General features: G+C 36.3%; 1 protein-coding gene across 2 annotated transcripts in view; it reads right to left on the bottom strand.

Annotated features, from left to right (window-relative positions):
- The window catches only part of CYTIP (cytohesin 1 interacting protein), a 66,451-nt gene that overhangs the window by 14,563 nt on the left and 26,213 nt on the right, over positions 1 to 25,675 (bottom strand). The window contains exons 1-3 of one of the 2 annotated variants that reach the window (XM_033112821.1): positions 11,085 to 11,343; positions 3,275 to 3,324; positions 2,978 to 3,032 (exon numbers count right to left, since the gene is read on the bottom strand). In XM_033112821.1, coding sequence (XP_032968712.1) covers positions 2,978 to 3,032; positions 3,275 to 3,324; positions 11,085 to 11,258 — 279 coding nt within the window. In that variant the 5' untranslated portion in view covers positions 11,259 to 11,343. Of the gene's footprint in view, positions 1 to 2,977; positions 3,033 to 3,274; positions 3,325 to 11,084; positions 11,344 to 25,675 lie in introns of those variants that run through there. The other variant, XM_033112822.1, reaches the window with a different exon arrangement.

The raw sequence follows: 25,675 nt of genomic DNA, 5'->3' as shown, positions 1-25,675 counted from the left end.
AGCATATGTTGCTTTTTCACACATTTGTGAGGTCTAGTTCCATTTGGAGGCAAAATCAGCATTCTGATTTGAAACATCTGATTCCTAAAATTAAACCCCATTCAAGTACTGCTTTCTTGTGGAGAAATTAATGTCTGGTGATCATTCCTTCCTATTTTACAGACTTGCAGGCTCCAGAACCAGAAGTCAGTCAAGTACAAGCAACTTCTGGAAACTAGATTTTGTTAACCTGTAAGTGATTTCTATTTACTTTAGAAGGCATTTAGAATCCCCATATCTTAAAGGTTAAAAGGACTTTTAAAGATCATGTACTATATTTCCCACCTATGTCAGAGATCCTTTTTAACAGCTTTTCTGTCAGGAAGTCTTTTTGCCACAGCCCAGACCTTTCCTGAGATGGAAGGGTGTTCTAGTTCATGTGGTACATGAACCAAAGCTATAATAGACACTCCTTTGGGAAACCACTGTTACAACAACTCTCATTAGCAGTGAAAATCTACCCTCCATGTCCAGTGATCAAAGTGAGTACAGTGGAGGGAAACGTTGATTTATGTACCCAGTATCTGAATAAGTGTTTGCAATGGGTGTAAAATTTGTGGGTTAGAGATAGAGAAGAAAAGGCAGAAGTTCCAAAGTTATGGAAAGAAAAAATTAATTAGTTGAATCAATCTCTCTCTCTCTTTCTCTCTTGCGCTCTCTCAATCTCTCTCTCTCTCTCTCTCCCAGTCTTCTAGCTCCCATTTTTTAATGACAGAACTATCCTTAGAGACACAAAAGTCACATCGCCCTTTCCCATACCCAGTGAGCTTTATTCTGACATTTATCATTTGCTGATCTCCTACTGGTACCAGGGCCATTACTAAGTACTTGCTCTGTGTCATTATTTGAAATTCCTAAAAACCCCATAAGGCAGCATCAAGAGGACGTGAACTCAGATGTGCATGAATCTAGAGTCTGTATTCCTATCACTCTGCATGATTCTCATTAGCAGCATAAAAGCAGAACCCATGAAAAACCAGAAAGGAGGGTGAACTCGTTCTCTTCCACTGTACCCTTCACCTGATAGACCAGGACCCAAATACGGTTAACAATGGGTGCACGACGTGGGTGCATGAGGTTCTAACTGGTCTTCAAAAAGCTCCCATAGCATTGCCTCCATTTGATGACTACTGCAAATCTTATGAGTACTAGAGAAGAGATTACGGCATGGAGCTGGTATTGGAACGCATGCACCAAAAGGGCATGTGTAGAGAGGAGAGGGTTCCTGCATTGCTGAGATAACACACACACTTGCTCCAGTTCCGAGGTGAAGCCTTTAGCTCAGGTTGATCTCCAAATGTGCATGGTGCTGTAGCCTGTGTCTACTAATGGTAGCTTTGACTCTTCCACGTAGAGTAAGTGTTTATGGTACGGAGGAGAAATATGAGGAAGCAGTGACATATATCATAGAAGAGTGAGAAAAAAATCCTAATTTGTCACTTTAAATAAGGGTATGTGAGTAGTCACCGACTGTGTTTTCAGTAGCAATGACTGTACCTCCTTGTGAATAATTCTCATTTAAAAAGAAGCAGCCACAAAAAGTACAGTGTCTCTACAACAGAATAGGGAGTGCTTAATGTGAATGGAGAATAATAAAGAGTACTATGCTCCTAAAACTTGATGGAAGAATTATAGATTTCACCAAATTTAAAAGTGGAAGAGTCCAGAAAGTTGACGATATCTTCTTTTCTCCTATAGCCTTCTCCCTGTTCATTGCAGATAGAGTTACATTTCATTTTTTTAGACATGAAGCATGTTTTACTTAGCTTCCTGTTCCTTATCTTAAAATACACTGTGACTTTCCAATTGTGGGGCTGATATGTAGAGACCAAAGTTTTCTGAAAGCAGCACCAAAACTAGGACCTAAAAGCTGATGTGCAGTATAAGAATATGATTACACAAAATACATCTAAAAGAAACCCAAAAATGTCATGGGAAAAAAAAAAACAGTTAACACTACTGTTGCACTTAATTGTATTCGGCTTCATTGGACCTACCTCACCATCTTTACAAATATGGCTATGAAAAAGCAGACAGCAAGTAAGAAATGAAATTCTTGGGCTATTACATAGAAATCTATAAAGACTGTTAAAATTTTTCCTAGAGCATGAGTGACTATGATAGTAGAGCAATGTTCTGAAATGTTTCAAATAATAATTACAAAGTGCTGTCATTAATAAAAAAAGTACAAATTTCTCATTATATCCTATATGAAACCTTCAGTATTTTCAAAATGATCAGGAGCTATACATGAATATATACAGTCCTTACATACAAATACAGAGGGTGCTAAAAAAAATGTATACACATTTTAAGAAAGGAAAACTGTATTAAAATTGTACTCAACATATACCAGTAACAAAAGATGAATACAAGTCACGTTTGACTTCTGCAGTTACAAGAGGTGCTCAAAGTGTTTACCATCAGCGTCCAGACATTTCTGATTACAGCAAACTACTGCTTGGGCAACGCTGACCAAAGTGTCCACTTGTATACATTTTTTGGCACCCCCAGTATATATGCTTTCAAGTATTTCTTGAATATCAAACTATAGATTTAAAATCTGACATATAGTATAAAAAAAAGATCATGCAAACACATCAGAAATGCAAATATATAAAATGCACATCTATAAAGAAGAGTATTTTATTCTCTTATTTAAGACCTGGCTAATATCAAGCATTACTGATCAATCTGAGACTGAAGCAACTAAGAACAAGGAGCTAAGCAAGTCTAGGGGGTTTTAGTTTGTGATTTTTTTTTTTTCCTTGATGGTACCCAACACAATGAAAGACTGGCAAAACAACCACACATTGAATAAAAAGTCCCAGTCTCCATTGTTTTCTAATCTTGACTTCATTCTCTCTTTGCACATATAGTGACACTACCAGTGCCACTTTCTTTATTAAAAGTCTGGAAACATTTGAAAACTGCCCACCTGAATTTCAAATCCAAATGTTCCATTATCCTGCTTTTCCACAGTAACAAGCTTTCTGCAATAAAAAAAAAGTTAAAAAATAAAATTAAAAAACTACAAATGAAGGTCAAAGTATTAATTTGGCACAAATTTATAAAAATAGCTGTCACAAATAAAAATAGCTGACATTTATGTAAATTGTAGTATTATGACTCTGTGTGTGTGTGTGTGTGTGTGTTCTCTACCAACAGTCTGGAGAGCTGTGTTCCTAAATATCTTTGTGAGAGACCAAAAAAAAAAATAAATGAATCTCTTTACCTTTGAGACCAGGAAAAGTCACCTAAAGAACTTGATCTCGTCAAAGCAAGCTGAAAAATACAACAAGTACACAGTTAGTTATCCAAAGGTCCTTAAGACACATTTGTAAAATATTCTAAATCACAAAGGACTTTGCTTTTTATCCCTTCTTTGGCCCATCTCCTGGGAAATTGTTACACAAGGGCAGTAATTTCCATTCTCTAGCAATAATGGCAAAGGAGAGCTGGCGAATCAAACGTTCAGGCATTCTGTTTAGAAAATTAAAAGAAGCTCTCATAATACAGCGTAGCAAAAGAGTTAATGTAACACGGCAAAATTCCAAAGCTTCCCAAAAGAACTACATATCTAATCTGTATTTAAAACAGCCTCTGGGATTAACCATAGCAATTTAGAATCACACTGAAATACAAAGAAAAATAACACCTATGGAATGGCAGATAAAATCCAAATACTTGATAGTTTTTGAAGATGCTGATGAGATGACTATGCTTATTTTAGTAGTTCAATATATTACTATTTTTAGCAGGCTAAAACAACCGCTAAAGAACCAACTCACACGCAGAAATGCAATTCAAGTGAAACCAAAGACTCAAAACCTCAGTTCTCTTTATGATTTATTTTTGTAATACTTTTGGAAAAGTGCAGTGAGAGTTCCAGCCAAGAAAGGAACGGAACCTCACCATGGTATAAATGGTATAAATAATATTGCCTTCACTCCTTTAAATGTTTTGGAAAAGATCATATAAACAAGCTTCTGCTATACATTCTATCACTGTAAATTGAGGTAGAGTTAACTGAAGGTGGCGTCTTGTCTTTTAGGTAAATACTGTGCATTTTTGTGTGTTGTGCTTTGTTTATTTGTCTAGGAATTAACAAATGTTAATTAGCCTTTCCTCAAGTGTTGGTCCAGGGGCCCAAAACATAAGCTTATGCCCATGGTGTTTACCTGTCAACCTAATATGCTTGTCATAGATCAGTGAATACATAAAATGTCAGATCAATGCACAGTCAGTCCAAACAAATAAAAATAAAATAAATAGAAGATGAAAACCAGAAGGAGAAAAACACGTAGAAGAAATTAATGCACAAAAGAAATCCTCATTAAGGCATTTATTAAGAGAAAAGCCTGTATCACTGTAAGAAATTTGAACTCACAACTTCCAAATGACAGCATTCTAACAAATTTTCTGGAAGGGCTCAGTGTTCAGAATTCGGCTAATGGTCAGTTCAAGTAATGGAGAGCTGAATTCTTCCCACTAAGTTGATGTAATTTAATTACATTTTCCTTTCTTGTCAGTTCTGGACCTTAAATCATTTATATCAACCTGAGACAGCAATAGGAAGGCCCAGATCCAAAAAGATTCTCTAAAATTGCTAAAGCATTTATTTTCAACTTATAAGGACTGATCATGGAAGACCTACAGCAATTTGCACGATTGGTTTCAGCCTGATTTAGTCCTGATAAGTATCATTAACAAGGGTAAGGACCACTCAGCTGTGCAGTGGGCTGCCTGCTGGTGGAAGGGAGCAATAAACTTGACATTCCCATGCATTCTCAATCTTTCCTTTATGTTGTACTCACATTGTCTTAATCTATTTTCATTTTTTGCATTGGTTGGCTTTTATGCTCATTTCAGATTATAAAGTACATAGGTAGGTCAAATCTAATTATGTTGTTTGTAATCATAACTAGGATTTGTATTTAAAAATATTACTCTTGCTATCAATATTCATCAGATTATTCATATATTCATATATGTGGAGGCATATATGTATATTTAGATGAAAGGCATACTGGATCAAATACCTCACTTCTTATACATAATCATCTGTCTCCTTGGGGCCTTTGGGGGAATGTATTTGTTTTACTTTCTACCCCAATGTCTAACGTAGGGCCTGGAATAGAGTGGAAACTTAAAAATAGCTAAATAGAAAAACAGAAGCAAACTACTAGATAACAATACCAGCGGATTCTAAAGAAAAGAATAAGTGAATGAACTAAGCAGAAACAGTTTTGGAGACAATGAGGAAAAACTGAGGGTTGCTAGATGGGCGGGAGGGGTGGGGGGTGGGGGGGAGGGTGAGGGGATTGGAGGGCAGTCGGTGACCACAGGATGGCCACGGGTTTGAAAATTAATCTGGGGAACGTAATTTGGTGGTTACCAGAAGGTAAAGGGGTTGGGGAGTGGGGGATGAGGGTGAGGGGGATCAAATGTATGGTGATGGAAGGGGAGCTGACTCTGGGTGGTGAACACACAGTGTGATTTATGGATGATGTGATACAGAATTGCACACCTGAAATCTATGTAATTTTACTAACAATTGTCACCCCAATAAATTAAAATAAATAAATAAATAAATAAAATAAAAAACAATACCAGCAAGTAAGTGGTGGTGGGAGACCCAAAGTAAAATATGCAACTTCAGAAGGAATATGTTAAGGTATTCAACTTTATCCTTCATTAAATTAAACATTCATAGTAAAAACTCAAGGGTAATTGTTAAAATTGTAATATAAAATTTAAGCATCTTAAACATGTAGCGAGATTAAAAATGAAAACAAACAAGAACGAAAAAAAAATTTCAATCCAAAAAGAGCAAGAACCATGAAAAAAAGATTAATAGAAAACAGAGTTAGTAATGCCTTAATACATAACTGCTAAATGAGTGAATGGCAGTAAGAATTAATGAATTATTACAAGTCTGAGCTTTTCCTCAGCAATTTAAAATGCACTTTTGCTAGGCAGATAAGCATAACATTGATGGAAACTTCAAGATTTCATGTGGTGCATCCTCAACCTACCTTCTAAATCAATCATCAGGCGTTAATATTCAAAACGTAATTTTTGTAGATATATCAAATCTAAAATATTTCAAATTCACAAGACAAATCCAAGACCTCTATAGAGAAGGAAATTCCCCCACCTCTCTCCTCCTTACCTTTCTATCTATCTAATTAATTGACTAGTTGAAAATGAAAATATTTGCCTAGCACAACGTGAGATGCATAGCAGATAATACCTGTGAACTGACTGATTTGGGGTATCACTGACACACACAAAAATTAGACTAAGTCAAATTATGAATTAGTTTTATAATTTATAAATGAGCAATGGCCTGTCTTAGGCACCTAACATTTAAATAAAAAACAATTTAAATAAATTAGGCACCATCAAAGTCTCTGACACGTGCCACATCTTGACACAAAGCCTACTTGTTTTTGGTCTGGGCTGTCAGGCAGGCGATGTGGAAAAGGAATGTTCTCAGGGTTCCGCCTTGCTTGCACCAAACTATTTGCCTCAGTGAAAAGAAGTATGTCTAAGGTCTTACCAAAGGTCTTACACTTTGGAAAAAAAGTTTTTCCTGCAACCCTTTCCCTAAAGTGAGCAGCCCTATTCTAGGATCTAACCAGTGGAGCCTCTGCTCCCAGACTGCCCTCCCAGAGCCCTTAGTGATGGCACCAAAACTCATGAATGAGGAACTGGTGTGCAATGACTAGCATATGCTGGCAACAGCTGTCTTTTATGACACATTATCTAATATGAGAAATTTGGGTTTAGCAATTTGGCAGGCCTGCAAACTACACATTTAGTTATGACTGTTGAGTACACAAGTCTCCTTAACCCCTTGCAAGCCACTAGCATAAAGATGCCTGGGGTTATTTATGATGCCTCTTCTTTTGTTTTTAGTCAGATGACTTAATAATCAGGCATTAATATTCAAAACATAATTTTTCCTGCTATCCAGTGATTCAGTGTCCGTCTTTAGAGGGAAACCAAGACGAAATACTTCATCTGTCAGTTTGCAAAACATCGTGATAATCTGCCGCTCAGCCATATAGCCTGCCTGGCTCAGAGGAGCTCAAAGGTCAACACTGTAGCCACTTCTGCTGTTAAGTAACAGATTGGCACTTCCTGGTCCCCACTCTGTGTACACATTTCCTGAAAGTATTGGGGAAGAGGGAAGAGATACTTATGCAGGGGTGAGTTTTTTTTCGTTTTTGTTGGTTTCCAAAGTCCCCAAATCATGTCCTCTACTCCCCTTCCAGTCCTTTGCCTCACTCTCCCCAGTTGTTTCATGAATACAGCTTTTTTCCTTTTCCCTTTTATATCAGGATTCTTAGGAGAGCAGGGCTGCATAGATGATTCTAAGACACAATGAAATAAAGGAGCTGAACTCAATTGCTTAACTTATAAGTGCCCTTAAGGAACCTAAAGAAGGTTTGCTGCTTCCCAGGGAAGTTGCACTGTGGGCTCATGAACTTCTCCAAGAAAAATTGTTGGAGATTGACTCCTAGCATGCCACAATATGGATTAGAGGATATTTTTCAAATTCTTTTGTGGTGAAATTAACAGAGTTTTCTACCTAAAAGTAGTCATTAAATTAGCAAAACATCTTGTCGTTAGGAGCACTTAAGAGTTTTGGTAACAGATGGGTATATGGCCAGAAATAATAGCAAGGCTCCTGAAGGGCAGATTCCATCCCAGAAATACATGCATTACAGAGTTGAACACAATATTCCAAAGCTGAGATTTTAAGTAATATTACCCTTCCAGAAATCGTCTATTTAGTAGGACAGTTGACCCTTGAACAACATGAGTTTGAACTGTGCAGTTTCACTTATGTGGATTTTTTTTAAATAAATACACTGTATTGTAAACGTTTTTTTCTCTTCCTTAAGATTCTCTTAATATTTTCTTTCCTCTAGCTTATTTTATTGTGAGAATCCAGTAAATAATACATATAACGTATTACAAAACCTGTTAATTGACTGTTTATGTTATTGGTAATGCTACCGAGCAACAGCAGGCTATTAGTAGTTGTTTTGGAGGAGTCAAACTTTATCCATGGATTTTCAACTGCATGGGGTGTCAGCACCCCTAACCCCTGTGTTGTTCAAGGGTCAAAGGTAATTTGATGACCAAAATGAAATCAGGCAAATGGAGTCAGTGTGTGGTGCCCAGATGCACATTCAAGCTTCACACCTGTCAGGTCCCTGGTCTCATTACAGCATTTGGTAAAAACTTTTCCAAGAGCAACTTACTGCCCTTAGAAGAGTGGGCAGGCAGTAGGGTACAGCCACTAGTCCTTGAACATTACAACGTTTATAAAGACTATCCTTATTTCCCCCAGTCTCCTTCCTAGAGTGTTTTCCATTGCAGCTATTTTTTTTATTCTAAAACTATGTTCAGAAGCAGGAGCTGTACTCAGTGTCTGTCACCTCCTACAAATGCAGGTATTCTGATAATATGCTCACACAGAAATCTATTTTTAAATAATTCTTCGTGTGAACATCCAAATGATTCTGCAGATTAATCTGAAACTACAGGCTAACCAGATACAGCTTTGCAGAAACCAAAGCCAACAATAACAAGAAGTATGAATTGTTGACGTCAGCCCTGAAAGGGTTGAAAATAACAGTGGGCAGAGAAACACCTGCTCATGTGTTTGCCTTACAGAGATCTTGTTGCCTGCAGTGCATTCAGTGCCAAATGACTGATTATTCTCTAAAAACCCGTCAAAAGAAATGAACATCCATTTGGAAAATTGTGAAATGTTGGGATAGACTTTCCCTCAAGTTTCGTTGATGATAATTGTATAGAATCAGAAGTATCACAAAAAAGAGGTTTCATTTTGCCTTTTTTTCTTAAACTAATTCTCAAAACAGTAAGAAAAATCTGTCTGAATAGGAGGAGTCTACCATAGGGAAGAATATGAGAAAAGAGGGGAAGAGAAGACCTAGAAAAGATAAGAACATTCAAATAATTAACTGCTGTGGGAATGTGTGTGTATATATGTGTTTGTGTGTGTATATATATATATATATATACATATATATATATTATACACAGGTATAACACACACACACACACACGTGTGTGCATTTCATATGCCTAAAGCCCTCTCATTACCTTCTTCCAATAACCTCCTTAATGATTGCCTTTTTTCAGTTCATGCTATTTTCACTTGGGCTTAAAAACCAGATGTCACTCCTGTGTCTTCATTGCCTTTCGTATTGACGTCTTTTGGTCTCCTCTCCATTCCCTCTTTTTCCTCTTTCTCCAACTACTGCAAAAGTTGCTCCCTCACCATAGTCTCTACCCACTTGCAGACACACCACATTTCTAGAATAAGGTTCCTAAAACCTGCTACTGCTCAAACATGCTCAGTGGCTCCCTGTGCTGGACAAATTACTGCTTCCTTAGGGGAAATGTCCAAGTGTTTCGTAAAGCAGCCCGGCTCTGAGGCTTCCCCTTCCTTCTCACACAGACACTGGCTCTTCTGATGCAATAATGTGCTATTACCTAAACCTGCCCTACAGGTCCCAAGATCGGTGCCTCCGCATTTATTAATTCCCTTATTCTGGAATACCTTTCAATATCTGGAATCTCTCTCCAAGGTTGCATCCAAAGACATGTACTTGGATTCAAGCATTTATGTTTTCTACTTTGCATAACATCTATTCATTCTGTCTACTTAAGTGTTAACCCAATTAGGGCGGGAAGCGTATTCTCATCTGTGTACCTCCTGCACTGCTCTACATCTGAAAACTGAATAAAGATTTTGGTGCTTTCCAGAGTTGCTTTATTTTCAGACTGGTAGTAAATTGATAGACAAATTCATCACTACATAAAACTTAACATCATAAAAGCAGTTTGGGATTGAAAAAGATTGATGATACAAACCATGGCCAATTATGGCCTTATCTTCATTATGAAAAATACCAAGGAATTAGCTATGTACATCACTGAGAAAATACCACTACTCGCCCACTGTGCTCTAACTGTCTAATCCTGAAATTCAAAGGCTTAAGTGGAGCACATGAGGTACATGCAAGGTTTAAGGGCAAACATTCATACTTTAATTGTAAATACTTTCTGTACAAGTTCTGCATCTACATTCACATATGTATTGAGGCATTATTGCAAGTTATATATAACTGAAGAGGTGTTACAGTTTTTTTGTTTGTTTTTTTTTTTTTGGTTGTTTTTTGTTTTTTACAAATTGGAAGTCAAAGAATAAAACAATTCACAATAAACTTATGTGGGCATAGGTTTTTCCAAATGAGTTTTCCTCACTAGAGAAATATATTGCAGTAAAAATAATAGCATAATTATTGAGCATATACTACATATCAATCTCTGTGTTAAGCACTGCACCGTTTTCCTCACTTAAGCAGCAAAAGAGCCCCACAGGGTGTTTCTATTACTTTCACTTTAGAAAAAAGAAACCTGTGCTCAAGATCCCACAGCTATCAAGTGGCCGTGTGTTGTTCAATCAGCACTCACTTATCCAATAAAAGTCTTCTCCATAGCATGAGGTATGGGCCCATGCCTCAAAGCTGAAAATAATTTAGTCCACAAAATTTGTCCTCAAAAAAAACATACTCTCAATTGATTATGAACTGAAATGACTATCAAACACAGAGAGCGAGGCTGGGAAGGAAAGAATCAATGGGAGACATACCGGGTATGGGGTAAAAATCAATAAATCTCAAACTGATTGTGTCTATATTCACCATCTTCAAGTCTGACGTGCTTAATGATTTTCGTTTTACCCGAACACCTCTCCAAACTAGCAAAACAAGCTTTGTTTAAGTTTTGCCTTGAAAAAAAAGTTTTAGCATGGTCTTAAATCTTTGAACTAGTACACAAGGTCTCTGGGCTCCTCACCTTCTCTCTCACCCATACTCTTAGTAATTAATTCCAAAGCCTCTAAAATAGGATTTTTAGTGTGAAGGCAGACAAACGTATCACTCTGCTCTCAAGAGAACATAAACACTCTAAAAGGTACATAATAGCAATCATACCTGCTTTCGTCCCCGAGGCAAAGTAGCCACCGTGTCTGCCAGCATTTGAATCCTTCTATTATCATCCATCGAAAAGCTGCCTGGGAGCATGGAATAAGAGCTGTACGATGGACCAGAGCAGTAGTCCACCAAATTGCCATTGCTGCTCTGTTGCATGAGCCTTTGTAAAGACATGGTGAATAAAGATTACTCCAGCTGGCACATGGCTGAATGGCCTTGCAGGATGGGGGAAGCTAAAAGTATAGCCCTTTGACAAGTAATCAGAAGTAGAAAAGCAGAAAGAGCCCATGTGACTTCTGTGGTTTGAGGTACGTGTTACACAAACGCTATCTTTCAGTTCACTCCCATTTCTCAGTGCTGTTTTTCTTTGAGCCCCTGAGTGAACCTAAAGCTAGTTTTTACCATTAAAAAATAATCGACTTTTTTAATTCTCCTTCAGGCAGCCAGAACTCTTATGCATTCATGTTCTATGGCAAGTTGTGTTCAAAACACCATCTGCCTTTTTTTTTTTTGAAAGGAAGAAAGAAAAACTTCCCCAAGTTCTGCCATTTGTTTCCCATCCATTTTCCTACTTAATACGAGCAGTGCTATGTAAAAGCCAGCATGTGCGAACATTCAGTTCTCATGACTACAAGCAAAAATTACAGGGTCCGGTCACAATGTTCTCTCACAAAGTCCTTGTAATGTACTTTCCCCGAAGTACTCTGAAGCTCATTAATGTTCATCAAAAAGACATTATATCTGCCATTTGGGCTGTAACCATTCAGCATTCTCCTGGTTGCCCTTCTAAGACTTCATCCTGGCTAAAATTATCCATCATCTTTACCAGGAACAAGGGGAGGGGAAGACCTACCCATTTAGAACACGAAGTTGGCCATATTTTAGAGTGGACTTTGCTGCAGCATCAGCATGTGGTCACAGGGGAGAAACAAAGAGGGCAAGAAGGTAACAAGTTAACCACGGTGGCACAAGAATGTTGCCAGTGGTTTCTGCATGTGAATATGGGCGAAGATCACCGTCATGAAGTACTCAAGATCACAGATGATTTTTGGGCAGGTTTGGGGGACATGCAGTTTTCAGAGAACTGGTTTCAGAGGAGGAGCAGGGGACACAAGTAGAAGGAAGAATCAAAACAGAAATCAAAAAGAATAATCAAAACAAAAATTAAAAAATCAAAAAGAGTTTTACGTAGTCTAAAAAGTCAACTGTGATTTTCAAACTCATTTTGAAGGTGACTAGTAGAATTTAAAAGCATTAGAAAGTCTTTGAACTAAAATGGAAGTCAAGGTGAATTCAGCTCAAGCGGAACCTGCCAAATGTAAAAGTAATAAAATCTTCTGAGTTAACAGTGCTTCCAAAGATGGAGCTACCTCAGGCATTTTTAAAACCCTACCACAGCATGACTCATTACTATTGGCATTGGATTATGACTTGAACAAAATGATGTCTCCAAAAACATATAAAGATCCAAATCAGGGATTACAAATACATATGCCTTCAGGGACCAGGTGGGTAAAAGAATATAACATAAATGTGTAAAACAAAAGGGAGTGGTAGAGACTTGGGCAACTAAAGAATATGTCAATTATAAAGACATTTGTGTAATACTTGTTTATATGTGTGTAGAAAGAGAGAGAGAGAGAGAGACACTGATTTTAAAAACATCTCCAGGCTATGACTTAAATCAACAGTATTAAGGACAGCAGTCTATCTATCCCCTAGGAATTTAATAAAGTTATATAACATTTTAATATTTCAAAATACCAAATAGAAATTATAGACTTGCCTGATGTTAAGCCACATGAACGAACTGACAAACAAGTTTTAGAGAAGATTGTTAAAATTGTATGGATTTAGTGTGTCATACTAATCTTAAGCTAACATAAGTTATAGAAGTCTATTTTTTAAATAAGAAATTGGAAAATAAATTATTTTTACTTAATTTACAAAATGTGTTTAACAAGTAGAATCTTTCACATCATGAGGTACATGACTGTAAAATCAGAGTCAAATCAGATATTCAGCCAGTACATACATACCAGCATAATCGCACTTGTTATATATTTATAATCTGGTCTATTTTGATTGGTTAGTTTCCTGTTCTGATTGTCAGGGCCTGTGTCATACCAGTTATTAAATTTTTTGAATAACACCCCCGATCAAAATTATCCTTTGTGATAAAATGTAGGGTAACACTAACCCTTTCATACAAATGTGACTTCAAGCCTCAAATACTTGACTCACAAAGATGTTCTACTATTTGCAAGTTCTTTTTTCTGTAGAATTTACCTTAGGACAATTATAATAGCCTGAACTCTCTTTCCCTTCATCCTTTCCCTTATTTTATAAAGGTGATTCTGAAAATAAATCAGATCAACCTATGTACATACTCAAAAGATTTCAGGTGTACCTCATTGTCCATAAAATAAAATTTAAAAAAAAGAATTCCAAGTTCTTATTTAACTTTAGTCTGTGAAATTTCATATCACCTTTTTCAGATCTTTCTTTTTAGACTTAACATATTATACTTAGATTATAATTAATTGTACACAGTCTGTTTCTACAATGTCTAATTTCCTCTAATTATCTTGAGACCAAGGGCCATCTCTTATCTTTAAATTATACTCTCATTTCCTACATATAGAAAGTATTCAATAAATGTTTGTTAATAAAAGAAAGAGGGTGGAGCAATAGATATTTAACAAAATGAATTGAACAATATTGTTTTAAAGTGTCAAAGAAGAAAAATTAAATTGTAGAAAATTTTTGTACCATGGACCCATACTCTAAAGTGCTATAATCATCTGTAGAGAGTAATGGGAGTGATGAAGACAGAATCTCTTTTAAAATCTGTCTACTGTGTATTCCAAAATCTCATTATTGTGTAGCTCATTATTGTGGGGGAGGGGATAGTCTTCTGATCTGGGGCATTTTGTTCATAAATAAGCAAACACTCTTCTAATTAATTAATCGTTAGTACAAATTAGATGAACTCTGTAGAGTTGAAACATGGGGAAGATTTGATGGAAGCAAGTGAGAGAGGTATGCATAGAGTGTGAAACATAGAAAGAAAGGTAGGAGAGTCTAGAAGACAACTTTGGCCAACTTTATAGTCATCCACAAGACTCTTAGACAGCTGTAAGAAGGTAGATGGCAGGTGTTCTAGTACCAAACTACTTGGATTCAAATACTGGTTCTGCTGTTTCAATGGCACAACCCTATGAAAGTCACTTAACCTCTCTGCTGTGGAGTGAATGGTGCCCCTCAAAAGTCATATGTCAAAGCCCTAAGCCCCAATGTGACTATATTTGGAAATATGGTCTATCAGGAGGTAATTAAGGTTAAATGAAGTCACAGGGTGGAGCCATGATCCAATAGGATTAGTGTCCTTATAAGAGACGCTAGAGAGCTAGTGTGCTCGATCATGCTCTCACTCCCTGTCTCTCTGCCATCTGAGGACACAGGAAGAAAGGGCTGTCTGCAATCAAGCAAGAGGGCTCTCTCCACGAACCCAATCGGCTAGCATCTTGATCTTGGACTTCCAGCCTCCAGAACTATAATAAAATAAATGTATGTTGTTTAAACTATCCTGTCTATGGCATTTGTCATTATGGCATTATGGTATTCGTCCGAGTTGACTAACATACTCTCTAAATTTCAGCTTTCACATATCTAAAACAAAAACATGTAGGGAGAAATAAAATAGTCCACGCATAGCACTTGGTACAAGTAAACTATTACTATGGAGTTTTGTTTTAAGTAATAAGAAGGAAAAACTTTAAAGGAAAAACTTTAAAGAAAACGACTTTAATTCTATATGAACTGCCCTATCCATTACCATATGTTCATACATGCGACAAGGATGTTCTCATCCACCCCAGAGTAGTCTAGAGGTAGAATACATGTGAAAATCTTTGCTGTAATGTACCAAGGCATGCTTGCAAAGCATTGTCAGAGCCAATGTCTGAAGTTTCGGGGTTACCATTAGCCCAACTCATCTATTCATTAGAGTAAACACAGGGTAAGTGATTGCTCAATAAATAAGGAACCATCTGTATCCTTCTGATTTTAAGATAGTTGTTGAGTATTTTGTTTGTTTTATTTTGGCTATTTGCCTTTATTTGCACAAGAACACTTTATTTGGCTTCCTGGAATATTACAGGGTTTTGTTTTGTTTTGGTTTGTTGGTTTGTTTATTCACTTTATTTTGGCTTTTGCCTTTATTGGCACGGGAAGTCTTTATTTGGCTCCTTAGACTGATGGAGAATACGGATTCAAGTCACAGAAATAATATTTGAATATTTTATGCTTGAATTCATATAAGGTAAATATAATTTGGTAAGGTTACTCTCACAAAGCCCGCTAACTGTGACAACTGCTCTGTCCTATTCTCACCTTATTCGGGCTGGTGAATGGGTGTCTACATCTTCCTCGAACACTCAGTGTGGGTTATTGGGATTCTGAGAGCATTCCCCAAAAAGAAGTAGTCTTCTTCAGAAAGGGGTAAAGTAAAATTCTACAATCAGGACTGGATCTGAAAAATTGTCAGCTCAGGAAAGGGGAATAAAAGAAACAGAAGTCATGAAGTCCCTGTATTAGAAATCCTAATGTGAATGCAAACCAAATATTAGCTCACAGTTGTGCCATACATATTTAAAACAGCACATACACACAAAACTTTAAACCTAATAAAATAATAGGTAACAATAAATCATATCCATTATGTTTTTAATACAAGGAAACAATTTTCTGAACTGCTGAAGTTTAATTCAATCAAACCACGACGGTATGAATAGATTACAATATCACCCAAGAGATTAAGCCACTAAATTCACCTGGGGCCTTAAGCAGATTATCTAGATCAGTTTTTCATGAATCCGCTTAGTAAAGTATTTTCAAGCCTTCATTTAAATGCGAAAGTAAATATTTTCATACATTCATTTTGTGTATTTATCACATAGAAACATTATTAACTGCACTTTTAAAAATTGTGCTTACTTTTTTATCCACTTTGGGTTCAGGGAGAGTACTCTGAACATGATAGGCCTAGGAAAGAGATGGATCTCTAAGAGGGCTCATGTTGAAGGTTTAAAGTAATAGGTGGGGCCCTTGGAGATGATCTGGATGTGAGTAGGTTGTTAAAATGGCTTTTGTCTGTGGACTTGTCAATGTATTTATATTATACAAAATGCTTTGCAGGTGCACAGGAGTTGTTTGAGTTTTTAGGAGACAGTCTCTACACTAATTTTAAAACTGCACTCCTCAGAATGCAAGGAGATCCTCTGAGTTACCTGGGGAAGAGGAGGAGAAAGAAAGCACGGGAGAAGGATTCTGAGAGCCCGAGCAATGGATTCAGCCACAGTAGCTCTGCTTTTAATTGTTTTATATTATATTCCTCCTCATACCATATGGTTTCCTTGGACTACAAAGTAAAGATGAATCAGAACAACAGGCTTATAAAAGACAAAAAAGAATCAACAAACCCTGTGCAAGTGAAACAGCCTACTAAGTCCCTCTGTGGGAAAGCATCGCTAATGAGTTCCCCAATCTCCACAGACATGGCTCTTTTGGAGGGGTAACACCTTAATAGTAAAAACTCTCTTTAAGCATAAACACAAAGTAACTAGTACAATCAGTAGTCAAAGGATCCCTAATTCTGGATTTGTCTAAACCTCTTTTAAAGCAATTTTTCTTCATGAATTTATTAAGACAAAAGTGGAAAGAGTTTAACTGAAGTAAATTTTCACCCTAAGATAATTATTTTACGTTATGGAGATGACTTTCAAAAAAAGATTGAGGCTCTAAGAGAAATATTATTCATTGGCCACTTATTACCAGAGTATTTTATTGACTTTGCTTGAGGACTATTATCTTACAAAAAAAGAAAGTAGCTATTTTTTTTAAAGTTACTTGATTAGTAAAGTATTTAGGAATATGTCCAACCAAGTATAAACATAAAGATCAAGAAACATATTTTTACCTCCATAACAACCATAAAATAAATAAATAATATCAGCCAAGCCTACTAATATAAATTTAATAAAGTGAGTTGTTTCCACTTGAATATAGGGGAACTTATTGAAATGAGTTCATTCAAATCCATTTAAGTGAAAGAGCAGGATCTTAAACATTTGGACAATAAAATAAAATGGTTATCAATAAGTTACCTGTGTGTGAGAGAGAGACAGAGACAGAGACAGATGAAGTAGAAATCATGAAGAGACCAAAAATTATAGAAAAAATGGAGAAAGTAGTCAAAGGTCATGAGAGATCCAGATGGTTTTATCAGTTTTATATCAAAATTTCAAGATAGGGATAAGTCTTATATTAATTATCCCACAGCATAAAACACAGTAAAGCTAACAAATCTGATCCTAAACTAGATATAGAGGGGAGGAAGGAAGGAAGGAAGCAAGGAAGCAAGGAAGGAAGGAAGGAATAAAAGGAAGGAAGGAAGCAGAAGGAGGGAGGAAATTAAGACAATCTCATTTATTACTTCTGATACAACTGTCTTACTTTAAATAGCAAATTGTGTCCATTATTGTATGAAAAATGATGCCTCTCAACCAAGTAGGGTGTATCCCAGGAATACAAAGGTAGTTCAACATTAGAATATAAAATATTAACACAAAGAAAGAAAAAAATCAATGCAATAGATGCTAAAGCTATCAAGATTCATCTTTGCTTTGAAAAATCCCAAGTTAGCTAGGGATAGAAGGAAAACTTTCTTAACATAATGAAGGGTATCTGCCAGAAACACCCACTAAGTATCATCCTTCAAGTTGAAATGTGTTTCCATTATAGGAGAAGGAAGGCAGTGATGACAATAACTCTCACCATTTGTCACTGTTTTACTCCACATCACAAATAAGAAGTGTAGAATTTGTAAAGAAAGAGAAAAACTTGTAAGGTTTGTTGGTGATACGGTTGCATAACTAGAATATCCAAGACAATCCACTAAAGAACAGATTTCATAAGACAGTTTTCCTAAGTATAGGATTCAATGGACACATATAAAAATAAATAAATTTCTCAAATAGCAGCAATGGATCACAAGAACTGGTGATAGCGGGGAAAATAAAACTATCAAAATAACACAAAAGTCATAAAAAAGGAATGAACCTAGCTAGCATTTTTAAGATATTATGAACATTATAAACTCCAGACTAAGGAAAAGAAATATCATGTTCCCATGAGAAGAGTCCTTCTTGAAAAAGATGTCTATTATCCCCACATTTTCTAAATTATTAATGTACTACAAATCAAAACACCCACAGATTTTATTTATTTGTTTGTCTGTTTCTTGATAAAATTTGAAATACATTCTTACACTTGTCTGAAAAATAAAGGGCACAAGACTAGCCAAGAATAATTTGAAAATAAAAGTGGCAGAGGATGGAGGTGAGGAAGGACATTGAGAAAATTACCTTACTTGGGGGTCAAAAAATATTATAAGAGTTGGAACTGTATTGTCAAATAGAATAGGTCAAGAAAAAGAATATTGTCAAATGAATAGAGAATTCCAAAACATATCCATGTCCAATCCATGGTAACCTGTTTGGGAAAGAAATTAAGTCATAGGCTCTTACTACAATATAATAATAGATTCCAGGTGGCATAATGAGTTAAATGTCAAAATAATTATATATATCAGAAAATACAGAATATTTTAGTAAAATTAGGTTGGGAAGGACTTTCCTAACAATACATAAAAATCCAGAGAGCATTAACAACATAATGATGAAAAACTTCTGTTCAATGAAAGCAATATATACATAGGTTAAAGCCAAGTGACATATAGCAAGAAATTGTTTGTAATACACATTTGATTAAAGACCATAATATATAAAGAGTTCTTAAAATTATACTTTCCATAAAAGTATTTTTAAATGAGCAAAGGTTATGAGCAGATAATTTATAGAAGAAATATTAATCAATACATTTATTAAAGGATGCTCAAACTTATCAGTAATCAGGAAAGTAAAACTTGAACCAACACTTAGATACTAATTTTTGTCCACCAAATGAACAAAAAATAAAAATTGGTGATATACAGTATTGGTGAAGTTACAAGTAAATGGGCTCTTAGAAGTTTGTAGGAATATAAACCAATAAAGCTTCATTAGTGGATAATTTGACAATGTTGAAATTTAAAACATGCATACCTGGAATTCTACTTTTAAGAATTTACCCTGCAGAAGCACTCTTACATGTGCAGAAAACAGTACAAGAATGCTTCTTGTGGCATTTTTTTAAGTGTGAAAAGTAGGAGTTTTAAATGTATATCAATTGAGAAGTGGCTAAATAATTTATGATAATTTAAGTCAGTTTAATACTCTGTACCCATTAGAAGGTATAAAATAAACAATTAGATGCATAAAGATCTTTAAGACAACGTAGGGAAAAGATAGAACAAAATGCATAATATGATCCCATTTATGCTTTCTTTCGAAAGAAAGGTCACATATGTATACGTACACTAACATGTATAGACATAAAAAAAGAGGGCACAGATATATGTCAACCTGATAATAGTGATTGCCTTTGAAGGAGTTGTGGAAAAAAGAGGGGAGTGGTGTGAAGGAAGATATTCAAAAATTATTTCATATATGGTTTTAATCTTTTATAATAATATTCATTCATACATTATTTTATTAGCTTTAAAAATGCTAGTAATTCACAGAGAATTTTTAAAAGCCAATCACATTTTGCTGTTAAAAATATCTTATGACTTTATAAGTAGTCATACTTCTGTTCATGCTTACTAATGAAAATTTTCAGTCTATCCACTGGACGTTTGGTGTTTGTTTATAGCGTAAGACTTTTACATTTTAATGGGATTTTTTTTCATCTTTTTAGGTAATTCTTTCATATTTCTTCATTATTTTCTTTCAACTAAGTAAAATTCCTCCTCAAAAAAGACTGCTGAAAGTCTCCACAAAATAGTATAGGAAAGGAGAGTAACACAATCATGGGCCACTAATTTTTATGGAGGTAAAGGGCATTGGTTTGTCCTATTGAAATCCACTGTTTTTTCAAAGCAGTTCTCAACTGCCTAATTCAGTTCTCCTTAGTCATTTATTACCCCTCCCTTCCCCCACCACATACCGACTTCCATTTCAAAATTCAAGTCTCTTATCAAAATTTAAGATAAACAAGTGACGGCACTCTTTCCATTTCCCTTAGCTAATACCCTGTGTCACCCTCTGTGATCAGCTCTTACTTAACTTGCACAATGGGTCTGGGTAACGCCACCCCATAGAATTCAGAAGGGCTTTAAGGTTTTAGAAGGTAACTTCTTAGAAAGCAAGAAACCTGTTTGGGACTGGAATTTTGTGCAAATAGCTGGACCAACAAAACACCCACGTGAGATCTAGGTGATTTCCCCCTGGCCTTTGAATCAAATCCAAACTCCTTGGCCTGTTGTTTGACGTCCTGAATGTTCTAGTAGAACAAATGACCTCAAAGTATACCACATCCTGGTCATGCTGGCCTTCCTTCTAACCCTCCAAAAGAAAGCAGTTCCTCCTCAGGGCTTTTGTACTCACATTTCCCTCAGCTGGAAACACTGCTCCCCCATCTTATCTTGTTCTCTCTCTGTCTCTCCCTGTCTCTGTCTCTGTCTCTGTCTCTCTCTCTCTCTGTCTCTCTTTCTCTCCATCTCTATCTCTCTTCAAATCTCTTCTCAAATATTATGTACTAGTTAGGTCCGAACTCTTCCCCACTGAATGGATAAAAGTGTTAAACAAGCCACATCCACATGGAACAGCTCAGGAGAGAGCCTTCACCTTGGAGTTCCTGGATTGGTGTCCCTCCAATCTGCTCATTACCCAGAGCTGCCTGGATTGTTCCTACAACTTGTATGGGACTTGCCTTTAACAAACTAAGAGGATCAGCAGAGAAAGATCAGTGGAAAGCAACTAGTGGAATGCTCCTCACCTCTCCATTTTGTTCTCAGAGTCTAGAAAAGTGTGTATGTGTGTGTGTGTGTGTGTGTGTGTGTGTATACAAACAGGCGCACTAGAATAAACTACAGAAGAGCAATAACTTATTAGAATATTAGAATTCTTTATTTTATTTCTATCCCTGACTATTTAAAATTTTTTAAATGGCACGAAATCTCAGTTTCTTTGAATTCAAATATAATTAATACAGGTAAAAATAGTACATTGGTAATTTCTATGTATCCATAACTTAGCACAGAACCTGACTGACATTGAACATCAATAAATAGTTCTTAACTTCACTGAATTAAAATTAAAAAGTCAAATAAAGATACAATACAAGTAGTGAGGGTCTTCAGTAATGAATGGAATAAATTATATATGGAAATGTCCATACATAACATAAATGTCCTTGAAGTCAGAAGAAGATCTTAGCTGCATTTACATTATTTTAGCCAGAAGGAACCTCAGGGTCCTCTCTTCTAACTTCCTTAATTTTTCGGTGAAAGAACTATGGCCTAGAAATTGTAGCAGTTTTGCCACAGACATAGAGTAATTTAATGGCGGAGCTATGACTAGACTACTTGTTTTCCTTCAATTAAATTCTACAAGCATTTACTGAGTATATAATCATAGTAACAGCTAGTCAATGTGCTAAAAGTATTTAATCTCGTAAAACCTTGAGAATAGTATTATATTTATCATTGTTTTCCAGATGAGGGTAGTGAGGCTCACACATTTGCTTAACATTATGCAGCTAATTCCTAGGACAGCCAAGATTAGAATCCCCATCATCCATCTCCAAGGATGACAAGTTTAACCACTGTGCAATATTTCCATCATTGTGCTAATACTGTGGACAACCCCTGCCCTCATGGAGATCAGAATCCAGTAGGAAAGAGAGAGAGAGAGAGAAAGAAAAAAGTCTCAGTATGATAGCAATTAAAACAAATATTCTAACAAATACTCTGGATTTACCAAAGAGGGACAAAGTATTTTCTCTACTGTAGTTCAGCTCATACCCCTGAGAAGTTTAAAATCCAGAAAAAAGTGATGATGATCTGCATAAAGTTAAGCATAATAAAAAGAATAGTGCCAATTATTGCTTTCTATAGGTGAAGGCTTTTGTGTCTCCCCAAAAATATGTTGAAGTCCTAACCCCTGGTACCTGTGAGCTTAACCTTACTTGGAAATAGGGTCTTTGCAGATGTAATCAAGTTAAGATGAGGACTTAGAGTGAGTGGCCTAATCCAAAATTATGATTGGTGTCCTTATAAGAACAAAGTGCCATGTCGAAGACAGACATACAGGAAGAATACAGTGTGAGGACGTAGACAGACGTGGGATTGTAAGCTTTACTAACGCAAACCAAGAAACATCAAAGATCAGTGGCCACCAGCAAGAAAGGAAGGATTCTACCTAGAGTCTCAGATGGAGTGTGGACCTGAGGACAACCTTGATTTCAGACTTCTAGAACTGTGAGGGAAAAAATTGTGTTGTTTTAAGCCACTAAGTTTGTGGTAATTTGTCACATCAGCCCTAGAAAACCCACACAATATCCATTCTTCCTTACATTTAGAGATATTATGACAATAATAAAAGTGTAATTTGCGGTCAATCTCAAGAGCAGGTGATTATTCAGCACCTCTTTGGTCGGGATATTGACGCAAAACACAGTGGAAGTTCTTTGAAATAACAACTATTGAAATTTTATATACAAATACCATGTTTCTCCTAAAATAAGACGTAGCCAGACAATCAGCTCTAGTGCATCTTTTGGAGCAAAAATTAATATAAGACCCGGTCTTATAGTAAAATAAGACTGGGTATAATATAATATAATATAATATAATATAATATAATATAATATAATATAATATAATATAATATAATATAAAACTGGGTCTTGTATTCATTTTTGCTCCAAAAGACGCATTAGAGCTGATTGTCCGGCTAGATCTTATTTTGGGGGAAACACGGTATATGACAACGAATTTTGCTAAATTTAGAATCAGTGATACTTCCTCTTTAGCCAAGAACTGTGAACATTCTACTTTACTAATAAGCTGAGGGGAGGGGCAAAAAGTTATGTAATGAATTATTTAATCTAAGATAGCTGGACAGCTGGCCTCGTTCCCAAACCAGAAGCCTGGATAAATTGCCATGAAGTCCTGACACTGAGTTTCCAGAGGCTGCCAGCTGGGAGTGCTTCCTCCTCACCAATGGAAAAATACTGAAGCTACTGCCTCCCTGGCCACCTGACCATGGGGTCCTGCCATTATGAACCAGAGGATGGCCCATTTCTCTTGTCAGATAAAAATTGTACTTAGGGGTACTTATTTCCAGTGTTGAACAAACCCATCATTTACCATATGTATGCCCATTTATACCTCTGTTTGGAAAAAGCAGACTGTTGAGATAAGACCAAAGAAAAAAAGAGAAGATTGAGTAAAAGCAGCAACGATGTAGACTCCAGAAGGTCTTGTTTCCTTCCCTCGCTCTACCACCTACTAGCCCTAAGGCTTTGGCAAGGTCAGTGCCAGTTTGGAGTATGCTTCCCAATATACCCAGTGCAGGGAGAAATGCTACATCATTGTGAAGATCAAAATAAATGGCATCAAAAATGAAAAAGATCTTTGATAATGTAAAGTCTTATAAAAAGTTAAGGGTTTTTAAAGTCCCCTGCAGGATGCTAGAATTTGACACACAACCTATACTCTTCTGGTACCATGTTTTTAAAGACCATTATAATCCAATTCCATTACACACATCAAAACACTGATGACATCGTGTTCTAAATCCAGAAAACGCTATAATTCCCACTACAGAATAAATTTCAGACTCCTTCCCATGGTTTGCAGCACCTCCCTTGGTCTGTACCCAGCATTTTTATAACTGCATATCCCTGTGTGCACTCTTACATGATTACTGCTTGTGAAAGGAGTAAGGCCAACTGGTTCAGCTTGGGCAAGTCAGTTAACTATCTGTGCTTCATTTTCTTCAGCTACAAAACGGGACCAATTATACTATATATAATATCAATTATATCACATATCAATTATATTACATATAATATGTACTGTAAAACATAACTGTACTCAGCACATAGTGATTGCTCAATAAATATTTCCTGCAATCATTCTTATGATCGCTCAGAGTTTGCCCTCGAGCTACCTTGGACTGCGGTGTTCCCTGAATACACATGGTTCTTTCCAACCTCTTCCCTTTCTCCACAACACATTGTTCACCTGAATTTACCTACTCCACCTCTATCTATAGGAATCCTACCTATTCTCCCTGGCCCTACGTAAATGTCACATCTGTCATGAAGCCTTGCCTGATACCTCTAAGCAGATATGAGCATCACCTCCCCAGAGCATCCAAGGTACATCTTGGGGATCTCTCTTATGATGAATCACATTTTGCCTTGCTAAAATTACCTTTTTTCTTTCTTAATAAATTGTGAGCTCACCTGCCCCACTCCCACTCCAAGACAGAATTATTTTCTCATTCATCTTTGTATCCCTCTAGCACTTAGAAGAATGACTTTCTCATAAAAGCTGCTCAGTAAGCAGTTGATGAATACATTCATAATCTTCCCAGAGCTCTGGCAGTTGATTTATTCTCCCAGTGATTCTTTACTTTGGGCAATGTAGCTATTTGATGAATAATATTTACTGTGTTTTTAATATTTAAATGTAATTTATGTTTACTGGATTGTTTGGCTTAATTGTAATGAGTATGAAATCATTTGTAGCTTGAAAGGAAAACCTAATACAATAATAATATACATTTGATACTTTATTTGTTTGATATAAGATGCCATTAATTCAATATGCACCATTAATTTATTAACTACTTTTCAAGAAAAACTTTCACATTAAATGTACCGCAGATGGTAAGAGGCATTCTAATTTCAGCTATGTAATGTGTGAAGAAGATGTGTTTCACAACTGAAGAAGTGCAGGTAGGGCTCTCATTTCCAAAATAGGCCCCTCTGTGCCCCAACATGTATACACATTAAACTAGACTCACACACCCAGTCCTATAAGACAGAATGCAACCTTCCATCTCATGTGTCTCAGACTTCTCTTTTTTTATTCAACTGGACCTCACATTTTGGTACTTCTGCCTCTAGAATGTTCAACATCTGTCTCCTCCTTTCCATGACCAGCTGCATCTTCCAAGCTCAGGCCCCAGGTTCAGCCCTCAACACAACACGATAGCAAGCAACTCGTGTCCCTACATACAGTCTCCCCAACCTAATTCTTTCTGTCTAATCGTGTCATACTCCATGCCTCCCGAACTACATTTAAACTTCTTAGCCTTGAATTCAAAGTCACCCACAATCTAATTCATACCAAACTTTCCAATCTTAACTTTTAATCTAAATAGATTGATGTAGAGGTTCCAAGATGTCATAGCCTTTCTCCTGAGAGTATACCTAGCATTTTCATACCTCTACATCTTTGTTTGACCTAAAACCCCCTTCCCATTTCCATTCACTGCAATGCCCTTCATTGTTCACAGCTGAGATCAGATGCTACCTTCTCTGTGAAGCGTTCCTTAATGACAGCAGCCAGGATGTCTCATTAGCACTACTGAACTCCTATACAATTTTGTATCTGCCACACTCATGTAGCCCTT

The sequence above is a fragment of the Rhinolophus ferrumequinum genome, chromosome 8 (assembly GCF_004115265.2).
Source record: "Rhinolophus ferrumequinum isolate MPI-CBG mRhiFer1 chromosome 8, mRhiFer1_v1.p, whole genome shotgun sequence".
NCBI lineage: Eukaryota > Metazoa > Chordata > Mammalia > Chiroptera > Rhinolophidae > Rhinolophus > Rhinolophus ferrumequinum.
The sequence above is the reverse complement of the archived record's forward strand: the minus strand, read 5'-3'. Positions and strand labels throughout refer to the sequence as shown.